This window comes from Vulpes vulpes, chromosome 1 (genome assembly GCF_048418805.1).
Source record: "Vulpes vulpes isolate BD-2025 chromosome 1, VulVul3, whole genome shotgun sequence".
Classification (NCBI taxonomy): Eukaryota; Metazoa; Chordata; class Mammalia; order Carnivora; family Canidae; genus Vulpes; species Vulpes vulpes.
Window position 1 is genome coordinate 153,510,979 of NC_132780.1, and position 18,086 is coordinate 153,529,064.

An 18,086-nucleotide genomic window follows, 5' to 3' on the forward strand; every position below is an offset into this window, starting at 1 on the left:
AGTGATAGCAAGAACTCCTCACTTAGAAGAACTAAGCTTGCTTAGACTTACAAAAAAAAAGTTAAATTTCAAAATGTCGGAGAGAATTTGTGTAAATCATCATTTCTACTTTCCTCAATGCATCTAATATGAGATGTATCATCCAATAGGTTATTAGATGATACACTGTGACTCTACTGTTAGCCTCATCCATCACTGGATGTTCTAGAGTAAATTGTATAGTGTACTAATTTTTAAATTTGGAGATATTTAAAGGTCTTGAGCTATATTCCTATCAATGTAGAAGTTTATTGTAAATAAATATCTTTGCTACCCTAATTATAGTACCCATGGGATAGTATTTACAAAATGGTATTATACTATCAAGGGCTTATGTTAAAGATTATTTTTATTATGTCACTTAAAAATAAATATGAACAGGTTAAAATAGAAAGAAAGAGGAAAACTTGCAGTTCATGTGTTATAACTTTATTTGTATGATTGAAATTTTTTTTCCTTAAAAAATAGCACCTTTCCCTGCAGTGTATTATGTCTTCTTCCTTCATCCCCCTACTCCCAAGATATGAAATGAATGGGGCCAGAGTATAATAGATCAGTTTAATAGTTGCTCTTATTTAATGTTGTACCTCAATTAAATAATAACTAATTTAAAAAAAAACTTGTATTTGTTATGTTTCTCCTAATTTTGTTAGCATATTTCAACCCAACAATAAATTAGAAATCAAAGAAGGATAAAATAAGCTAGCAAAGCAAAATACTGCCTATAGTAAATACTTGGACTGTATCACATGGAGTAACTGGTAATGCAATCTGAATTTGTAAACAGATGTTTATATTAACGTTTATTTTAAAATCATTTAAAATGATGAAAGCATCTTCCTTCATTTGGAATTATTACAGACCCCTTTGGTAAATTTGTTTCCTAATGCAGTACATTTGGTTAATATGTACCCATTTCTATTTACTTCTATCAGGTTCTTGCTGTCACAGATTTTATATCAGAAATGCAATCTCTGTGAGAGACTTTTCCCCAATATCCATAGTGGTGCAGTTTTCTGTGTTTCTTTCTGGATTAGTTCTCATTTTGAAATCAGAAAATTGTGTGGGCATTCATGTGCTAGAAAAAGGTTTAGTGCATAGGGTCTTCCACCAATTGAGGGCTGAAATGAAAGTCTCATTCATGTGTCCATGTGTTCTAGTTGTTTCTTAGCTCTGTCCCATCACCTATTCCAGCCTTTGGCACTACTTTGAACTATTTCTTTCCTTTCTTACGTGGGATGACACAAGCTTTTATATAGCTCAGTGATTATTGTGAAAGTGTTCTAGGTGCCTTGTAAAATACTAATAAATTAGAAAGAATATATTCTTCTCCATTATTTATTGTCTTTGAATTATTCTTTTCCACTTCTGTAGAGAATGTTCACACCTCCTTAGAAATCTGTTCCGCATGGGGAATGTTCATGTCTTCTGAGAAATGTGCCTCTTAGAAATGTACAAAAAGCATTTGTTAAAATCAGCTTCTTGTTGTGTGAAGGGCATTCTAAAGGATACTCTGATTGTATACAAAGGAAACTAATAGATGTGGTCCATTAAAATGTTTATATTTTGACAAACAAAGAAGACCATTTTATACACACACATATACCTACACACATCTCCACCCAAAGGTGTACTGGAATAATAATCACTGCAGCTTTATCCAGTAGCATAAATAGAGGTGGGAAATCTTATCTGCGAGGGGTGGTATCTGGATGCAGGTTATGTTACAAATTTAATGCCATTTAAGTGTTTCTGATGCAATTTATAGGCGCAATAAAATTTGGCAAAATAGAAGAAAAGAACTCCGCCTTACTCATAAAACCATGGCTGGGCTTTTGTTGTAAGCTCTATAATTTTATGTAATTATATATAAAGTGGTTAAACTTAAAAAAAATCCTTTTCTGTTAATATGTCATAACTAGGTATAAAATTTATTTCCATGGTCTAATTTTAAGTGGCTGTAGAAGGCCCAATTGAAGATATGTCTGTTTTTACTTAACCATTCCCATTTTATTGGGGGTTTATGGGTGCATGTGTGTTTCATTTTTGGTTGAATAAACCTGTAAAGAAAAATTAAAGAGTGTTAGTAGCTTCTGTACAGCCAGATGAAGTCAACCGGTAGAGGAAATGCCATGTTGACTTCACGATGAAAGAATTTTAACATAGGTGTTTCCGAGCAGACAGAGATAAGAACCAAGAGCAGCAGCTAACTAGATGGGGCATAGTTTTGAAGATATAAGAGAATTTATTATTCTAAGAGTGTCATGTTGCCCAGGCGAGAAAATGACAGAGTTCTTAAGAAGTGGAACTACTACTTGAAAAAGATAGAATTCAGGAAGCTGAATTTTGAGCCTTATTAATGCATCTAGATTAGAACCTTCTATTGTAGCCGTTATCAGGTTACCATAAATTTAGTAGATTAAAACAACACTCATTATATCATTCTATAGGTTAGAAATCTGACATGGGTCTCATCGAGATAAAAATCAAGAGGTTAGCAGGGCTATTGGTCCTTAGTCTAGGGAAGAATTTGCTTCCAAGCTTATTCATAGTGTTGGATGAATTGAGTTCCTTAGAGTGGGTGGGACTGAGGTCCTTGTTTCCTTGCTGACTGTCAAGGTCCTGTCTTTGCCCCTGCAGACTGCCCACATTTCTTAGGCTTTCCAGGAGCTGCTGGAGGTCTCTTTCTGGTACTTGGATGAGGGTCCTGTCACAGAGCCATCAACCACACATCACATATGACCTCCTTAGGCTTCAAACCTCTCCAACTTCTGCTGCATCTTTCTGCCTCCATCCTGAGAAGAGCCAAACCTCGCATGATTAGATTGGCAGGATAGTCTCCCCATCTTAACGTCTTTAACCATAACTGCTTCTTCATGGTCTCTCTTGCCTTGTAACCTAACATATTCATAGGTTCCAGGGATTAGAGTGCAAATGTCTTTGGAAGGGCATTGATCTGTCTATTACAGTGAGGCCATTTCTTTTGGGGGGTTGAAAACAGCTTTTGTATTACTTTTCATCAGTTTTACAAGTAAACCATCACTCTTAATTTATATAGAATATTAAATTTCTCTGGGGTTTTTTAGATAGGTTAATTCACTTTGCTGGCTTAACATGTTTTAAAGTGGAAAAAAGGATTAACAAATGATTTACAGAAAAATTAAAATAAAATTATATTTACAGAAACCTAAATTAGTTACTGATTTTCTTTTTAATGATGTGGAAAAAAAATAGGAAGATCTTTCCTATCTGTTTGACTTGCTCTGTAGCTATGGCAATATGTACCCTTTGTAATGAGATTGTGCAGCCTTTGTAATGGCTGTGCCTTGTGGAAGTACTTTGGTATGAGAGCTATTTAGTAAATACATGGTCATAAACCTTTTAGCCTTCTAGGAGTTTGTTTTATTATTACTTATTTAACATTTTTAGAGAACTTCTCGGGGCAAGACTTGGTGCTAGGTTCTAAGGATACCTACTTAACTTCTCTTATAGGGCTTAACGATCAGAAAACAGTTAAAGAATTTTAACTAAAGTAATTACAATAAATCATAATGATTGTTAGCATAGTAGAGATAGGGATTCTGTGGAGTACATAGTATCATAGAAATAATGAAGCCTTGCAGAGTTTTTTTGTTTTTGTTTTGTTTTGTTTTGTTTTTTGCAGAGTATTCTTGTACCTTATCTATAACTAGAAGTTTTAGGTTTCTGTTAGCTGCCTGACTCCATAGTTTCGTAGGGATTTCTGGATTGTGGATGCTGGTAGTCTTCCTGGAAAGCAAAATTTATGATTGCTTATGATTTTCAAGTAGTTTTATTATCTTCATTTATTTTATTAAGTTTCCTATTGTTCACTTAGTGAATTTCTTTAAAACATTGATTGTCCTCCAGTTAAGTAATAAAGAAAATTAGTTATTTTACAGTGTGTTAGGCATAAAGTGCTAACAAAGTACAAAATGATGATGATGCTATGTGAAATAACTTTCTTAAAAAGCCCAAGAAAGCATTGTGGTAGTAACTAATATATTAGCAGCTAAAAATGATTTGTTTAGTGCTGTACTTTCTGTAATGATGGAAGTGTTCTGTACCTGTGCTAGTCCATCCAGTTTTATTCACAAAACAAAATTCAGTGAACTGGGCTGAGGAAAGACAGACTGCTAATACTCACTAAAGGTTTAATGCCCTCTCAGTTGTTTATAACTACTATTTAGAAAGAAGTTCTCTAGAAGATAATGCAAAGTGAATTAAAAAGCTCATTTTTAATTGAGCTACCTTGGTCTGTGACCTACTACATACCTACAATCTCAAGGAGGCTTCTAAGGTCATCCATCAAATGAGCCTGAGTCTCTTCTGAGATCTTACAGAGGTTTGCTCCTAATTACCTGATTTAAAGCCCATCCCCCAGTGCTTTATGATATTACCTTAGTCTTTTTTTTCTTCACAGAAACATCACTAGCTGAATGACCATTTTTATTCTTTCATTTTTTTAAATGTTTGTCTGCAGCAGAAGCTCCATGAGAGCAAGAAATTTGTCTACCTTGTTTACTGCTGTCTTTCCATCACTTACAGCAAGGCTGGCCAAATAAGACCTCAGTAAACACTTGAATGAGTGAATAAATGGGAGAAAACACTTTCAGGTTTTAAAATTTTACCTCTTGCTGGGGCACCCGGGTGGCTCAGAAGTTGAGCATCTGCCTTCAGCCCGGAGCCTGATCCTGGAGACCCTGGATCGAGTCCCGCATCGGGCTCCCTGCATGGAGCCTGCTTCTCCCTCTGCCTATGTCTCTGCCTCTCTCTCTCTCTCTCTCTCTCTCTCTCTCTCTGTGTGTGTGTGTTTCATGAATAAATAAATAAAATCTAAAAAAATAAAAAATAAAAATTTACCTCTTGCTTAGTTTTGTTTTTTTTTTTAAATTTATGATAGTCGCACAGAGAGAGAGAGAGAGAGAGAGAGAGGCAGAGACATAGGCAGAGGGAGAAGCAGGCTCCATGCACCGGGAGCCCGATGTGGGATTCGATCTTGGGTCCCCAGGATCGCACCCTGGGCCAAAGGCGGGCGCTAAACCGCTGCGCCACCCAGGGATCCCCTCTTGCTTAGTTTTTAAAGCTACTGTTAAAAAAAAAAACTTCAACTAAATAAATTTTAAAGACCTTATTGGCTTTATTCAGTAATTCATGAATCAGGCAGCATCCAGTCTAATAGAAATGAGCTACAAGGAGCTATACAGAATGAAAGACCTCTATAGGCAAAAGGGAGTAGGAATGAGGAAATTATACTAGATAAAATGAGGCTTGATTATTGCAAGGTCACTTTCCTTTAGGGCATGGCAGGGGTCTGTCAGGCAGATAACTTAATAACTCATACTGATTAGGTGATTCCTGACTGTTTTAAGATTCCATTTCTGGGAAAGCTGAAACTGTAATTAAGTCTTAGTTTCGTGTTGTGAGTGTAAGTGACTCCATTTTGGACCTGTTGTCTTGTTTTTAACACTACTAAATGTTGAGAGTGAAAGAGATGGTAGTTGGGACAAAAAGCTGGTGGCTTTTCTCTCATTTCCAGGAAGGATTCTGATAAATATCCACTCTACCTTTGTAGAAATTGAGTGCTGGCTTTGTCCTTTGGGGATTTGGGATTCTTTCATGAAACCAGGAACTGATCATGGAGGACTGGAGTACTTTCTATTCCTCAGTGTGACCTCAGAAGGGAAACCCCTTTCCTTCTCCCCAATAAATGCAGATATCGAAAGTGTGTATTTAAAAAGTGAAACAAAGTAAAACCAGAAGTATTATATACCTTGCTATTTTTATCTATGAAATGAAACATTTAAACATTATGAACCAGTATATATGGCTATTGAAGACCAAAGAAGCATACAGGGAAAGTATGTGACTTCTGGACTGTGACTTTTAGTTTGTCTTCATTAGCTGTCCCCTTCATCTCATCTTTCTCCCACTTTCTCCCCAAAACCTCCAAAACCTTGTGACTCTACTGTTCTTAGGGAACAGATGTGAGGGGTAATCCTAGAATGCCACAAACTTGTGTGGCAAACTTGATAGCCAATCTCAGAAGCATTCTATACTTTGTAAATTATTTGTGAAATTATTTGTGAGGGAATGAGAAGATATCTATCAATTTTTAATATACTCATTCTACTGGATGTTAGAACTTTATTCCATGGTCCTCCCATCCTTCAATTTTTCATTATTACTCTCTCAGGTGACCTTTTTTTAAATTGTCATTTGACTATTTTAGATCAACACCAAATCAGAACATCTTCTCTTTAGGAGGGTCATTAGACTACCAGAATATACACTAAAAACATAAAGGAATATAAAATTTTTACTTATGAAAATAGAGATATTTGTTGGGGGCTTTAAATTTGTATATTGAGGGGCGACTGGGTGGCTCAGTTGGTTAAGCATTTGACTTTTGATTTTGGCTCAGGTCATGATCCCAGTGTTGTGAGACCAAGCCCCGTGCTGGGCAACATGCTCAGTGCAGAGTCTCCTTGACATTCTCTCTCTCCCTCCTCCCCCTCCTCCCGCCCTCCCTTTAAAAAATGTGCGTATTGAAAATACCTATGTAAGGCTATAGTTTGTATCTTCTAAGGATGTATGTATTTTACTTTTTAAATCAATTTTATTGAGATATAATTTATATACAATGAGATGCACTCATTTTAAGGGTATGTAGTTCAATGACTTGACTTTTGTAAGGTAGAGGTTTTTTTTTTTTTTTAAGATTTTATTTATTTGAGAAAGAGAGAGAGAGAGCTTGAGATGGAGAGATCACAAGCAGTGGGGATAGGTAGAGGGGAAACAGACTGTCTGCTGGTAGCTCAATGTGGGACTCGATCCCAGGACCCTGGGATCATGATGTGAGCTAAAGGCAGACGCTTAACTGACTGAGCCACCCAGGCACCCTTAGAAGTATTTTTGATAAAGAAATGAGGTGCAGCTTTCAGCTGTCTTGTAGTTCATTGGATTATTGTAGCTTAGAAATTGGAATAAATAGGAAAATATGAAAGTGCGAAACCAACCTAAATTACAGTAGAAGTTATTATAGTTCCTTCCCAATATAGGAACCTACATGATCTTGATTTTTATTGGATATGTGAATCTCTTGGAATCATACAGATTCTCTCAGTTGTCGAGAAATATAGATCATTTACACTGTGTATTGGCTGGTGGTAGTTTTTTGGGGGAGTTTTTTAAATGCAAAGTTGAGTAAACTTCATGCTTAAGGAAAAATAATTTACGTTCAGTTTATAACAGAGTTTTATTGATTGTGTTCTCATTTGGAATAACTGCAGGGAAAATCACCAGGGCTAACACAAGTTGGATACCATTTACTAGGGATTTAGCTTATAAAAAGAAACTCATTTCAATTTCAGTGGTGACAGCTGTTGAGTGAATTTTCCTGTGATGTCCTTCACAGCAGGAAATGATATATTGTAACTTCATCTTCCTTGATATCTTACCCACCCAACAAATCCAAACTGCAGGGACTAAGCTTTCTAAATGTCTGAGTAGCCTAGCTTATGTGGGCAGACTATTTTTTTTCAACGTCTAAAGTGGGTAAAATTGTGATTGCAAAAGTGGATATGTGGGTGACATATACAAAACCTTTGTTTCCTCTTTCCTGAAATTGTTTTTCCATTTGTGCCATGATCACACCTGGCTTTATGTGAAAAGTTTGTATTGGCTTGGTATGCTTTTATAGAATGATGTAGGAGATTACAGTTTATTTTGAAAGATGTATTAGCTTACTTTTTAATGGTTCAAATAAATGTTTCTTTGATGCAGAGATCAGTTTTGATTACTTGTGATGCATTCTTCACTGCTTTTTTATTTTATACCAGTTTTTAGGATATGATAAACTATAGGCTGCCAGACAGAAAGAAGTAAATAGTGTTAACCTCTTTAGATTCAAGAGTACTGGGAAATGCTTGACAAAGAAAGGAAATAGGTTTTACATGCTATTGTTTTATGACCCTCTGAATCTATCTGGTGTGGAGGAAGGAGGGCAGAGAGGCATTCCCTGAGGATGGCAGATGAATTCTCTCCAGTCTGGCCAAGTTTTGCTGTCATCCATATTCATATCCAACCTATCATGCATGGCTTCTTACAAATGGGAGAAGAATGGACAGTTATAATTAGATGTTGAAGTGGGCAGGCAGCCCCCAAAACTCCCAAATATAAATGTGTCACAGTACCCCCCCAACCCTGTGAAGAAACATTTCAGTTTACCTCCAAAATAAGAATTCAAGATTGCTTTCCTAACACTGTAGGTGACAAAAATGTGGCTCAAGTTTAAAAACCTGATTCCTAAGTGAAATGTGAAAACAAGCATATTTGCAATAGACTTGAGGCACTTCCTTTAGTGGACGCAATTGCAGTTTATATTCTGCTTATGACTAGCAGAGACCATCTTGAAGTCAGGATAAGTAAGTTGGCTACTATTACAGGTATGCCTAGTACTCAAGAGAGTCATTTGATTGCTGCATGTTGTTAAGTCCTCCTGCTCATTGTGTAACATTGCATGAGAGTCACACGAACCAAATGTAACCTTCATATGTAATTTTATGTACATGTATAAATAAATAAATAAATAAATAAATATTTATTTATTTATTTATTTATTTATTTATTTATTTGAGGGGGGGGGCAGAGAGAGGGAGAGACTCTTTTTTTTTTTTTTGAGGGAGAGACTCTTAACCAGGTCCCATGCCCAGTGCAGAGCCTGACTCAGAGCTGGATTTCATGACCCTGAGATCATGACCTGAGCTGAAATCAAGAGTTGAATGCTTAACTGGCTGAGCCACTTAAGTGCCCTATAATTTTAGAATACCTAAGTGAAATTAATATCAATAGTCTTATTTAACTCATATCCAAAATACCATGTCAATATGTAATTAATATGAAAAATGTTTAATGAAATGTTTTACATTATTTTTTTCATACTAAGTCTTTGAAACCCATGCATATTTTACATTTATTGAACCTCTTAAATCAGACTAAGCTACATTTCAAGTGCTTAATAATCATAGTTGGCAAATGGCTACTATATTGGACAGTGTAGCTCTACAAGACTGGATTCCATTGAAATCTCATATTCAAGTTTGAATTTTTATACTTTGAAAACTTTCCAAGGATGTACGTGTAGACAAAACTTTCCAGATCATGAGGTTATTCAAGAACATCTAAATTCTCTTACTTCAAGATTAAATATTTTATATGTTAGTATAAAGAAGGTAGGGAAGAAATGTATTTTTTTCTCATATTCAAGAGAAGAAATTGGTGAAGGTTAAGAATAGATAGAGAAAACCAATAACCAAAATGTTTAAATGTCATAAATTTAGGCCTGAATAATCATGATGATAATGATAACAATTTGAGTAAAAAAATGTTGTGATAAACTGTTTTAAAGATACCTCATGGGATCCTCATAACAGCCCTTTTAAAACGGTACTTTTGTGATCCTTTTTATGATCTCTGTTTACCAGTGAGGAAACAAAGAGAATAAAAGGTGTTTACCAAGTCACACAGATGGTGAGTGTATGCAAACCCATGACTAGTGGCTTCTGAAACTTGTGGTTGTCATTACTTGGCTTACTCTGTAATTATTCTGTTCTGCCTGCATGTTTGCCTTGGGTAAGTGGACCTGGGAAATGCATGCAAACGCAGAGTAGCTGCAGCTAATTCCTAAAGTGTTGAAACTATTCTGGGACTCCTTGTTTACTTCCTCAAGTTTTCATTCCTGGTCAGAAAAGGAGAAAATGATTGGAGAAGTGATCACCCATGAAAAGCTGACTTTGACCTCTCATTTTTGTCAGTTATGTCCTGTGGCATTTATGTCACAGTAGTGGAGCTTGTGAATACCACTCTTGGAGTCAAGGTGTGATGATCCATCTTCTGCTAACGATCAACACCACAGCATGAGAAGCTTTTTTTTATTTTTCTTAACCAGCTAATCTTGCAGTGAGACTCACAAATCCACTCTCATGTAATTTCTTCTTTTCTGTTTCCAGCTCTCAGTTTCAGCACTCAAAAACAATTCCCCATTGAGTACCTAAGTGCTCATATTGATATTTGTGGTGCATTGAACAGGAATAAATTTTTGTTGTTTCTGCCTTTCACTTATGATTCACGGATCAGATGTGTGCAGCTGTATCTGTTTCAGATTTATCTTTATGTATATCCACTGTATTTTTATTTTGTAAATCAGATGTGTGGTAGTGTTTTCGGAAAACTCCAGCTCTGTGTTGATGTGGTTAATTATATATTCTTGTCTCATTTATCTCTCCACCACACCCCCCACCATTGGATTGATTTAATTTGATTTAAAATAGGATCATTTTGAATTTGATTACAAAAAATATAGATATTTTGAAAGGCTTACTTTTCAACCTTTTGGATTTTAATTTATTTGAAACTGTTAGCTTTATAATTTTCGATTTACTGTAATTTTTAGCTATATTGGAAAACTAACTTAGTGCTTACCTCTTACTGTTTAATGAGCAAGATAATATGTGAGGAAAAGTTCCTCAGATGTGACTGAGTTTTAATTAAATTGCATGTGGAATGCCTGGGTGGCTCAGTTGGTTAAGCATCTGACTTTTGATTTCAGCTCAGGTCATGATCTTTCAGGGTCAAGGGATTGAGCCCCACATTAGGTGCACGCTCAGTGTGGAGTGGAGTTGGCTTGTCCCTTTCCCTCTGTTCTCCCTCCACTCACTCTCTCTCTGAAATAAATTTTTTTAAAAAGCTACATTAAGTTTATTGAGCAAATGATACAGTAAGAAGATGCTTCTGTATATTTTATATATACCATTAGTTTTCTTATAATAGATTAGATAACAGCACCATCACCTCAAACGAAACAAAAAAATGATAGTCACCGAAGTACTTTTGTGTAAGCAAAGGGTTTGTTATACACAATTGTAAAATTGTCTTAGACAATACTAATTTGCATGTGTTTAGGTTTTTAAAGACTTAAACTTGACAAAGCCTTGAATTTTCATTAAAACGGTGACTGGTGCTATGTTATTAAAAACAGAAATAAGATTTAAAGTTTGCTTTTAATTTTAATGGTTTTTGTTTAGAGACTTACATTATAGGACCTAGCTACCCAATTTCAGTTTTTTTCCTCCTTTGTCTCTGCTTGCCTTTTCTACTATGTGGCCCAACTTCTTTATCTGTAAACTGTGGCTTAGAAATTTCCTTGGCTTTCCTTATCTCTTTCGGCTTGCCCATCTGATATGTGCTCACCCTTCACATTCTGAGAAAAATAGATTTTATTAGTCCAGAATGCCACCTCCTTATCACATGCTTGCTTTTAAACCCCTCCAACAGCCTAATACATTCACATCACATACTTCTATGAACTTGGTCAAAATTTAAGGATGTTTTAATGCATATAAATGTTAAACTGCATGCAAATGATAAAAATACTAAAACACCTATCCAGCCTTTGCCTTTTCTGTGGTCATGACGTCCTATTTCTTTTTTTTTTTTTTTTTTTTTAAGATTTTATTTATTTATTCATGAGAGACACAGAGAGAGGCAGAGGGAGAAGCAAGCTCCCCATGGGGGGGCCCAATGCGGGAATCGATTCCAACATCCTGGGATTATACCCTGAGCCAAAGGCAGATGCTCAACCACTGAGCCTCCCAGGCATCCCTTGACATCCTACTTCTAAGCCTCCGAACTCAAATTATTTTCTATTATCTTCTGCTCTTCCACGTACTCCACAGTCTCATTCTCATGATTGTCTATCTTCCTCTCATCTCAGCCTTACCTACTGGTTGCTCAAGTCTGTTTTGAAAGCATGTAGCTCTATCAGTGCCATTTCATTGCTTAATTAGCTTTATTGCTGCCCATTGCTTATTTCTCTTACCACCCTTTTACAAGAGACCTGTTTTCTGCAGGCTTGAGGAACATTTGTTTTGAGTGTTGTTGTGGCTCTCCTCACATTGTTCTTTCTGGATTGTCTCTGGATTCTTTACTCCTTTTTGATTTTTCCTTGGTCACAGAGATATTTAATGAGTGATTGATTGAGTGGCTAAAGAGACTCTTAAAAGTTTTGGGCTTTTATTGATTATTTTGGGTTTTTGATAATTAGAATTAGATGAGGATAATGACAGGGATGTGGAAAAAGTCTGTTTTAAAGAGTCTGACAGTCTAATGATAAAAATTAAATTTAATCCTTGGATTTTGTCCATTCATGTGGTTCTGCTAAGGGTAATAAAGTTGTTTATTTTGCAGGTACAGTGTAGTAATTGTTACATTTTAGCAGAAGTGCCCTATAGTGTTCTAATGTAATTGAATACTCATTAAATCGCATCTTTATTGTTTTCACTACTTTCCTGGCTTTTTGGTAACTTGAGAAAACTGTAACATTTCACCCTTAGTGTCTTTCATTTGATACTATAGCAAATAAAAATAAAATAAATATATATAAATAAATAAAAATAAAAATAGAAAATTTTCTGCTGTATATGTGTATCTTGAACTAATTGGAAATTGTATTTGTTCTGGGGATCCCTGGGTGGCGCAGTGGTTTGGCGCTTGCCTTTGGCCCAGGGCGCGATCCTGGAGACCCGGGATCGAATCCCACATCGGGCTCCTGGTGCATGGAGCCTGCTTCTCCCTCTGCCTGTGTCTCTGCCTCTCTCTCTCTCTCTCTGTGACTATCATAAATAAATAAAAAATTTAAAAAAATTACTATTTCTATGTTACTAATCACTCCAATACAGTGATTAAAAAATGTTCATAAAGTTTATTTTTTAAATCATGAAAATAAGAATATATTTTGACGGTTCAACATGTATATTTTTGTTTATTAGTGTAGTCCCTGTATTCATTTGGAATTGGGATGATACAAAGCTGATATGAGTGTTGAATGTGTGGTATAAAGGTGCCTCACCTTTCCTGGATACCTCTTAGGAATCTCATTTAGCAACATTCCTTGGCACTTCCAAGTAAAACCCAAAGACTCAGTTTCATGAGCTAATGTGAATTGTTCTTAAGGATTTTTATTCTTTATGGTGGTGTTCTTTGTTCGGTTTTGTTTTTTCTTCTGCGTTCATTGCATTCCTTTCTTTGTCAGTTGCCACTGCTTTACTTCAGCTCCTCACCCTATCTTCCCTGTAATGCTGCAGTATTCTTCCAACTGATTTGGTGTTGTCCGGTCCTGGCTCTTTGTAGTATTTCTCCACACTGCTTTCTTTCTCAAGTGTAAACATTAATGTAAATTCTTGCCTAAAGTCTTTTCAGAATTCTTTATGCTTACACAGTGTTGGAAAAAATGCTTCTTGTGATTTGCCTTTTTTGTATCTGAAAATTCCTGCCACCTCAGTTTCATCTATCCATTCCTCGTTCAAACACGTTTTAAATAGCTGTGATGTACGAACTCCCTAATCAAGACATAAGTTGACCCTTTTGGTCATGAATGAGTAAAGGAGAAATCTCAGTCCTAATTCTGATCCTTAACGCCTTCATTTGCATCAGTTTTCCTACCATGGGTTTCATGGTTGCCCTTACTGGGTTGGCTGGTGGCCATCTTTCTGTCTATTAATATTTTTATAAGTGTGATGTCTATATATAGTTTTCCTTATATTCTGTCTAGTTATTTATATCCTATAGTAGGTCTTTGCATTAATCATTGCTAACATTCTCCTTTTAATTTTTCCCCCTTGGAATTTAGCTCTTTTGTACAGACCATCAAAGCATTTTATAGTACCATTCAGGCAAGTGTGTGTGTCCTCTTAAATGTCCTCTCTTTGTACTTAGTATATTGCAATAATCTGGGCTGAGAAAAACTTTCTTGTGTATAGTATATCATTTGGCTCTCTTTATTCAGTAACTATACTCATATTTGTACATCATTTTACCATTTACAGAGGACATTTGTATTTGTTAATCTTTTTGATCTGAACAGTCCCTGTAGATGATTATAATCAATTTGTAGACCGAGAAGCTGGGTCAACAAAGTAGCCTACTACTTTGTGAGGTACTCACAACAGAGTGATGGCTCCTCTACAGGATTATGCTGCCTTCTTTCCCATCCTGTCTTTTTTGTACCTACTGGTCAATACTGCAGTTGTTCTGTGTCCTGGAATATGATTTACTGATTTTATTTAGCACTTTGAATATATCATTTCATTTCTCCAGCATTTCTGTTAGTTTGCAGGGCTGGCATCATTAATTCAGTTTACAAATGAGGATAGTGCAAATCAAGATGGTTAAATGCCTTGCCTCAGTTTTCCAGACTAGTGATTTAAAAGCTGATCTGAAGAAGAGATCTTGAGATTCTAGCCTACGCTATTTTCATTGCCTCATGCTTCCTCTTTGCTCTACTGTAAGATATGTTGGAAAGTAAAATATGTCTTTATTCTCGAGATTCTACTGAAACAACTGTCTATATTAAAATGTAAAATACTTAAATGACAACTTTTGGCTTAATTTAGCATGAATTTTATATGGCATGCTACTACTATCATAAACAGAATGGATAGAATCCAGCAATGCATTAATTGTCAGAAATATGTTACTGGGGACTCCTGGGTTGTTCAGCGGTTGAGTATCTGCGTTTGCCTCATGTCATGATCCAGGGAGGATCCAGGGGGTCCAGGGATCGAGTCCCGCATCAGGCTCCCTACAGGGATCCTTCTTCTCCCCCTGCCTGTGTCTCTGCCTCTCTCTGTATGTCTCTCATGAATAAATAAATAAAATCTTAAAAAGAAAAGAAATATGTTACTGAGGGGAGAAATATTACCAAAGGTAAGAGGATGTGTTTTAGGCCATAGGATCATTCTGTACTACTCCTTGACATTCTGCTCATTCTACTCTTAGTAATTCTCAGGCCATTCTTAGCCCATGGAGGGAGGCAGAGTCCCAGAGTAGGAGGGGAAGTCTACATTTTGAACAGTCTCCTAGCCAGAGGCTGCAGCATCCCAAGATATCCCCTAGGTTTGCTTCATAATTCATACCCATTGTTGAATCAGCAGATTGATTATAAGAACTGTAGCCTTTCTACAGAGCATTTGAGTGTGTGTGTTGTTTAGCAGCAAGAATCCATACTGAGCAGGTATTAAGCAGAGTCTGGAATTTTTCATGATTGTAATCGCTTACTCCAGGATTTCCTTTTAGTTGTGGATCTGCATAAATCTTGCTTTGATTGTGGTTGTCTATGTAATCTAGCAGCTGTTGTTCATTATGTCATACTTGAATGCCTGCATCTGAATCAGTGTTGATGGAGTTGAGCATTGTGTCAAGGAGCTGACAGTTTACAAAGGTAGATGGCTTTAGATAGTATATACCATGCTGTATTTCCTAATTTGTAAATGATACAATAGAAAAATGCATTGCAGGGAAGAGATGGCATGGTATAGTGAAGAAACCAGGAATGGAGAATTAAAAGTCAAGTTCCTGCTACACTACTGAGTTGCTATCTGAACCAGGTTCTAACTCCTCTGAGCCCCCATTTCCTCATTTTTCATTTTTTTAAAACATTTTTTTAAAAGATTATATTTATTCATGAGACAAAGAGAGAGAGAGAGAGAGAGAGAGACAGAGACACAGGCAGAGGGAGAAGCAGGCTCCATGCAGGGAGCCTGACATGGGACTCAGTCCAGGGTCTCCAGGATCATGCCCCAGGCTGAAGGCAGCACTAAACTGCTGAGCCACCTGGGCTGCCCAATTTCCTCATTTTTCAAATGTAAATAAAAACTCTCTGGTTGCTGTGAGGATATAATTAGAGGGATACTTTGCACATGTAAAGTGCTATTCAGATGTTACTTGTTTTAATAAACAGTAATTACCATATGTCAGGTCCTTGAACAAAAATTATTTTAGTTCTGGGGCACCTGAGTGGTGCACTTGGTTAAGCATCCAACTCTTGATTTCGGCCCAGGTCGTATTAGGTTCATGAGATTGAGCCCTGTGTTGGGCTCTGTGCTCAGCACAGAGTCTTGAGATTCTCTCTCACCTTCTGCTCCTCCCCCATGTGTGTGTTTTTTCTCTCTCAAATAAATAATCTTAAAAAATAAAGGAAATTATTTCAGTTTAGACTTCCTATCAACACTGCAAAGCAGGCATTATTGCCTTTATTTGACAGATAAGAAACTTGGGATATAGTCTGCAGAGCTTGCTGAAGGACTTACGCTAGTAAGTGATGGTTTCTTATTTAAGCTCCAGTTTATTCTTTTTTTTTTTAAAAAGATTTCAATTATTTATTTATTCATGAGAGACACACAGAGGCAGAGACACAGGCAGAGGGAAAAGCAAGCTCTCTGCAGAGAGCCTGATGAACTCAATCCCAGGACCCCGGGATCCTTACCTGAGCCAATGGCAAATGCTCAACCACAGAGCCACCCAGGCATCCCAAGCTCCAGTTTATTCTTAACTGTGCTGCCGTACTGTTAATAAGGGATCACTCGTAGAGATTTGAACTTTAACTACCGTTTGCATTACGCTTCTAAGAAATGGAAATGACATGTTACGCTAGGAATCAGGAGATCCAGACAGTCACTATATTTTTGTATTATTTTTGGGTAAGTTTTTATAATATATTCTATTAAATACATATAAAACACTTGGCTATGTTTCTGCTAAGGTATATATGTAAAATGTGATTTTAATCTGTTTCAGAATAAATTTCCTTTGAAGTGATTAAAATATATTGTACAAATCTTATTTTAATATTTTCTTTTTATTTTAGTCATTCATACACTGGTCAAGATTACACCATACAGAAAAATGCTGGGAAGATTTCTTTAGATCAGATCGATTCGGTAAGCTTCACATCCTTTTAATAAACTAGACCTTTGTCAGTGAAGAAGCACAGATTTTCTTTGGAGATTATTTTGGGGTGAGAAGATAGGAGAGATTGTCATTTCATTGTTTGCCAATCATTTTTAAAGGAGATCCCATGTGCTATACATGTGATTGTTTTTAATCATAGGAAAACTAAATAAGAAAATTGTTTAATTGTTTGTATTCTGATAAACAGATTTTTTTTTTTTTTTAAAGACAGGGAAGCAGGGGAGAGGGAGAGGGAGAGGGAGAGAGAAAATCTGAAGCAGGCTCCAAGCCCAGCGTGGGGCTGATGTGGGGCTTGACCTCATGGCCCTGAGATCATGACCTGAGCTGAAACTAGGAGTCGGATGCCTAACCAACTGAGCCACCCAGGTGCCACTGATAAACAGAATTTAATCAGTTATTTCAAAGGGGAATTATTTTAATTGATGATCACTAAATACTGTTTGTCTGGGGCAGCCTGGGTGGCTCAGTGGTTTAGCGCTGCCTTCGACCCAGGGTGTGATCCTGGAGACTGGGGATCAAGTCCCACATAGGGCTTCCTGCATGGAGCCTGCTTCTCCCTCTGCCTGTGTCTCTGCCTCTCTCTCTCTATCTCTCTCTCTATCTTTCATGAATAAATAAATAAATAAATAAATAAATAAATAAATAAATAAATAAATAAAATCTTAAAAAAAATAGTTTGTCTATTTATATTTAAATACCGTAGACATTGAGGGGGCATACCTGGCTGGCTCAGTTGTTAGAGCACATGACTCTTGATGTCTGGGTTGTGAGTTTGAACCCTACACTGCATATAGAGATTACTTAAATATATAAACTTTAAAATAAATTGAATAAATTAGTGAGTGAATGAATGAATGCCCACCTACCTACTTACCTACCTACCTACCAACCAACCTTACACACTGGGAAAGGAAGAGTTGGAAAATATTAAGTGCATCAGTTTGCTAGGGCTGCTGTAACAAAATACTACAGACTGATGCCTTGGGAAACAAATTTATTTTCTTGCAGTTCTGGAGGCTAGAACTCTGATATGAAGCTGTTGGCAAATTGATTTCTTCTGAGGCCTTTTTCCTTGGCTTTTAGATGACCACCTTCTCCGTGTGTTCCCATGTGATCTTTCCAGTATGCTCATGCATCCCAGGGTGTCTCTTCCTCTTCTTAGGACACTAGTCACATTGGACTAGGCCCCTACCCTCATGACTTCATTTAACCTTAATTACCTC

At 36.6% G+C, this 18,086-nt stretch overlaps 1 protein-coding gene across 3 annotated transcripts in view; it reads left to right on the forward strand.

The window, feature by feature from the left end:
• PRIM2 (DNA primase subunit 2) overlaps positions 1–18,086 on the forward strand; it is a 299,004-nt gene that overhangs the window by 183,875 nt on the left and 97,043 nt on the right. For all 3 annotated transcript variants that reach the window (XM_072734812.1, XM_072734830.1, XM_072734821.1), the window contains one exon: positions 16,760–16,832. In XM_072734812.1, the coding sequence (XP_072590913.1) occupies positions 16,760–16,832 (73 nt within the window). The remainder of the gene's footprint in view (positions 1–16,759; positions 16,833–18,086) is intronic.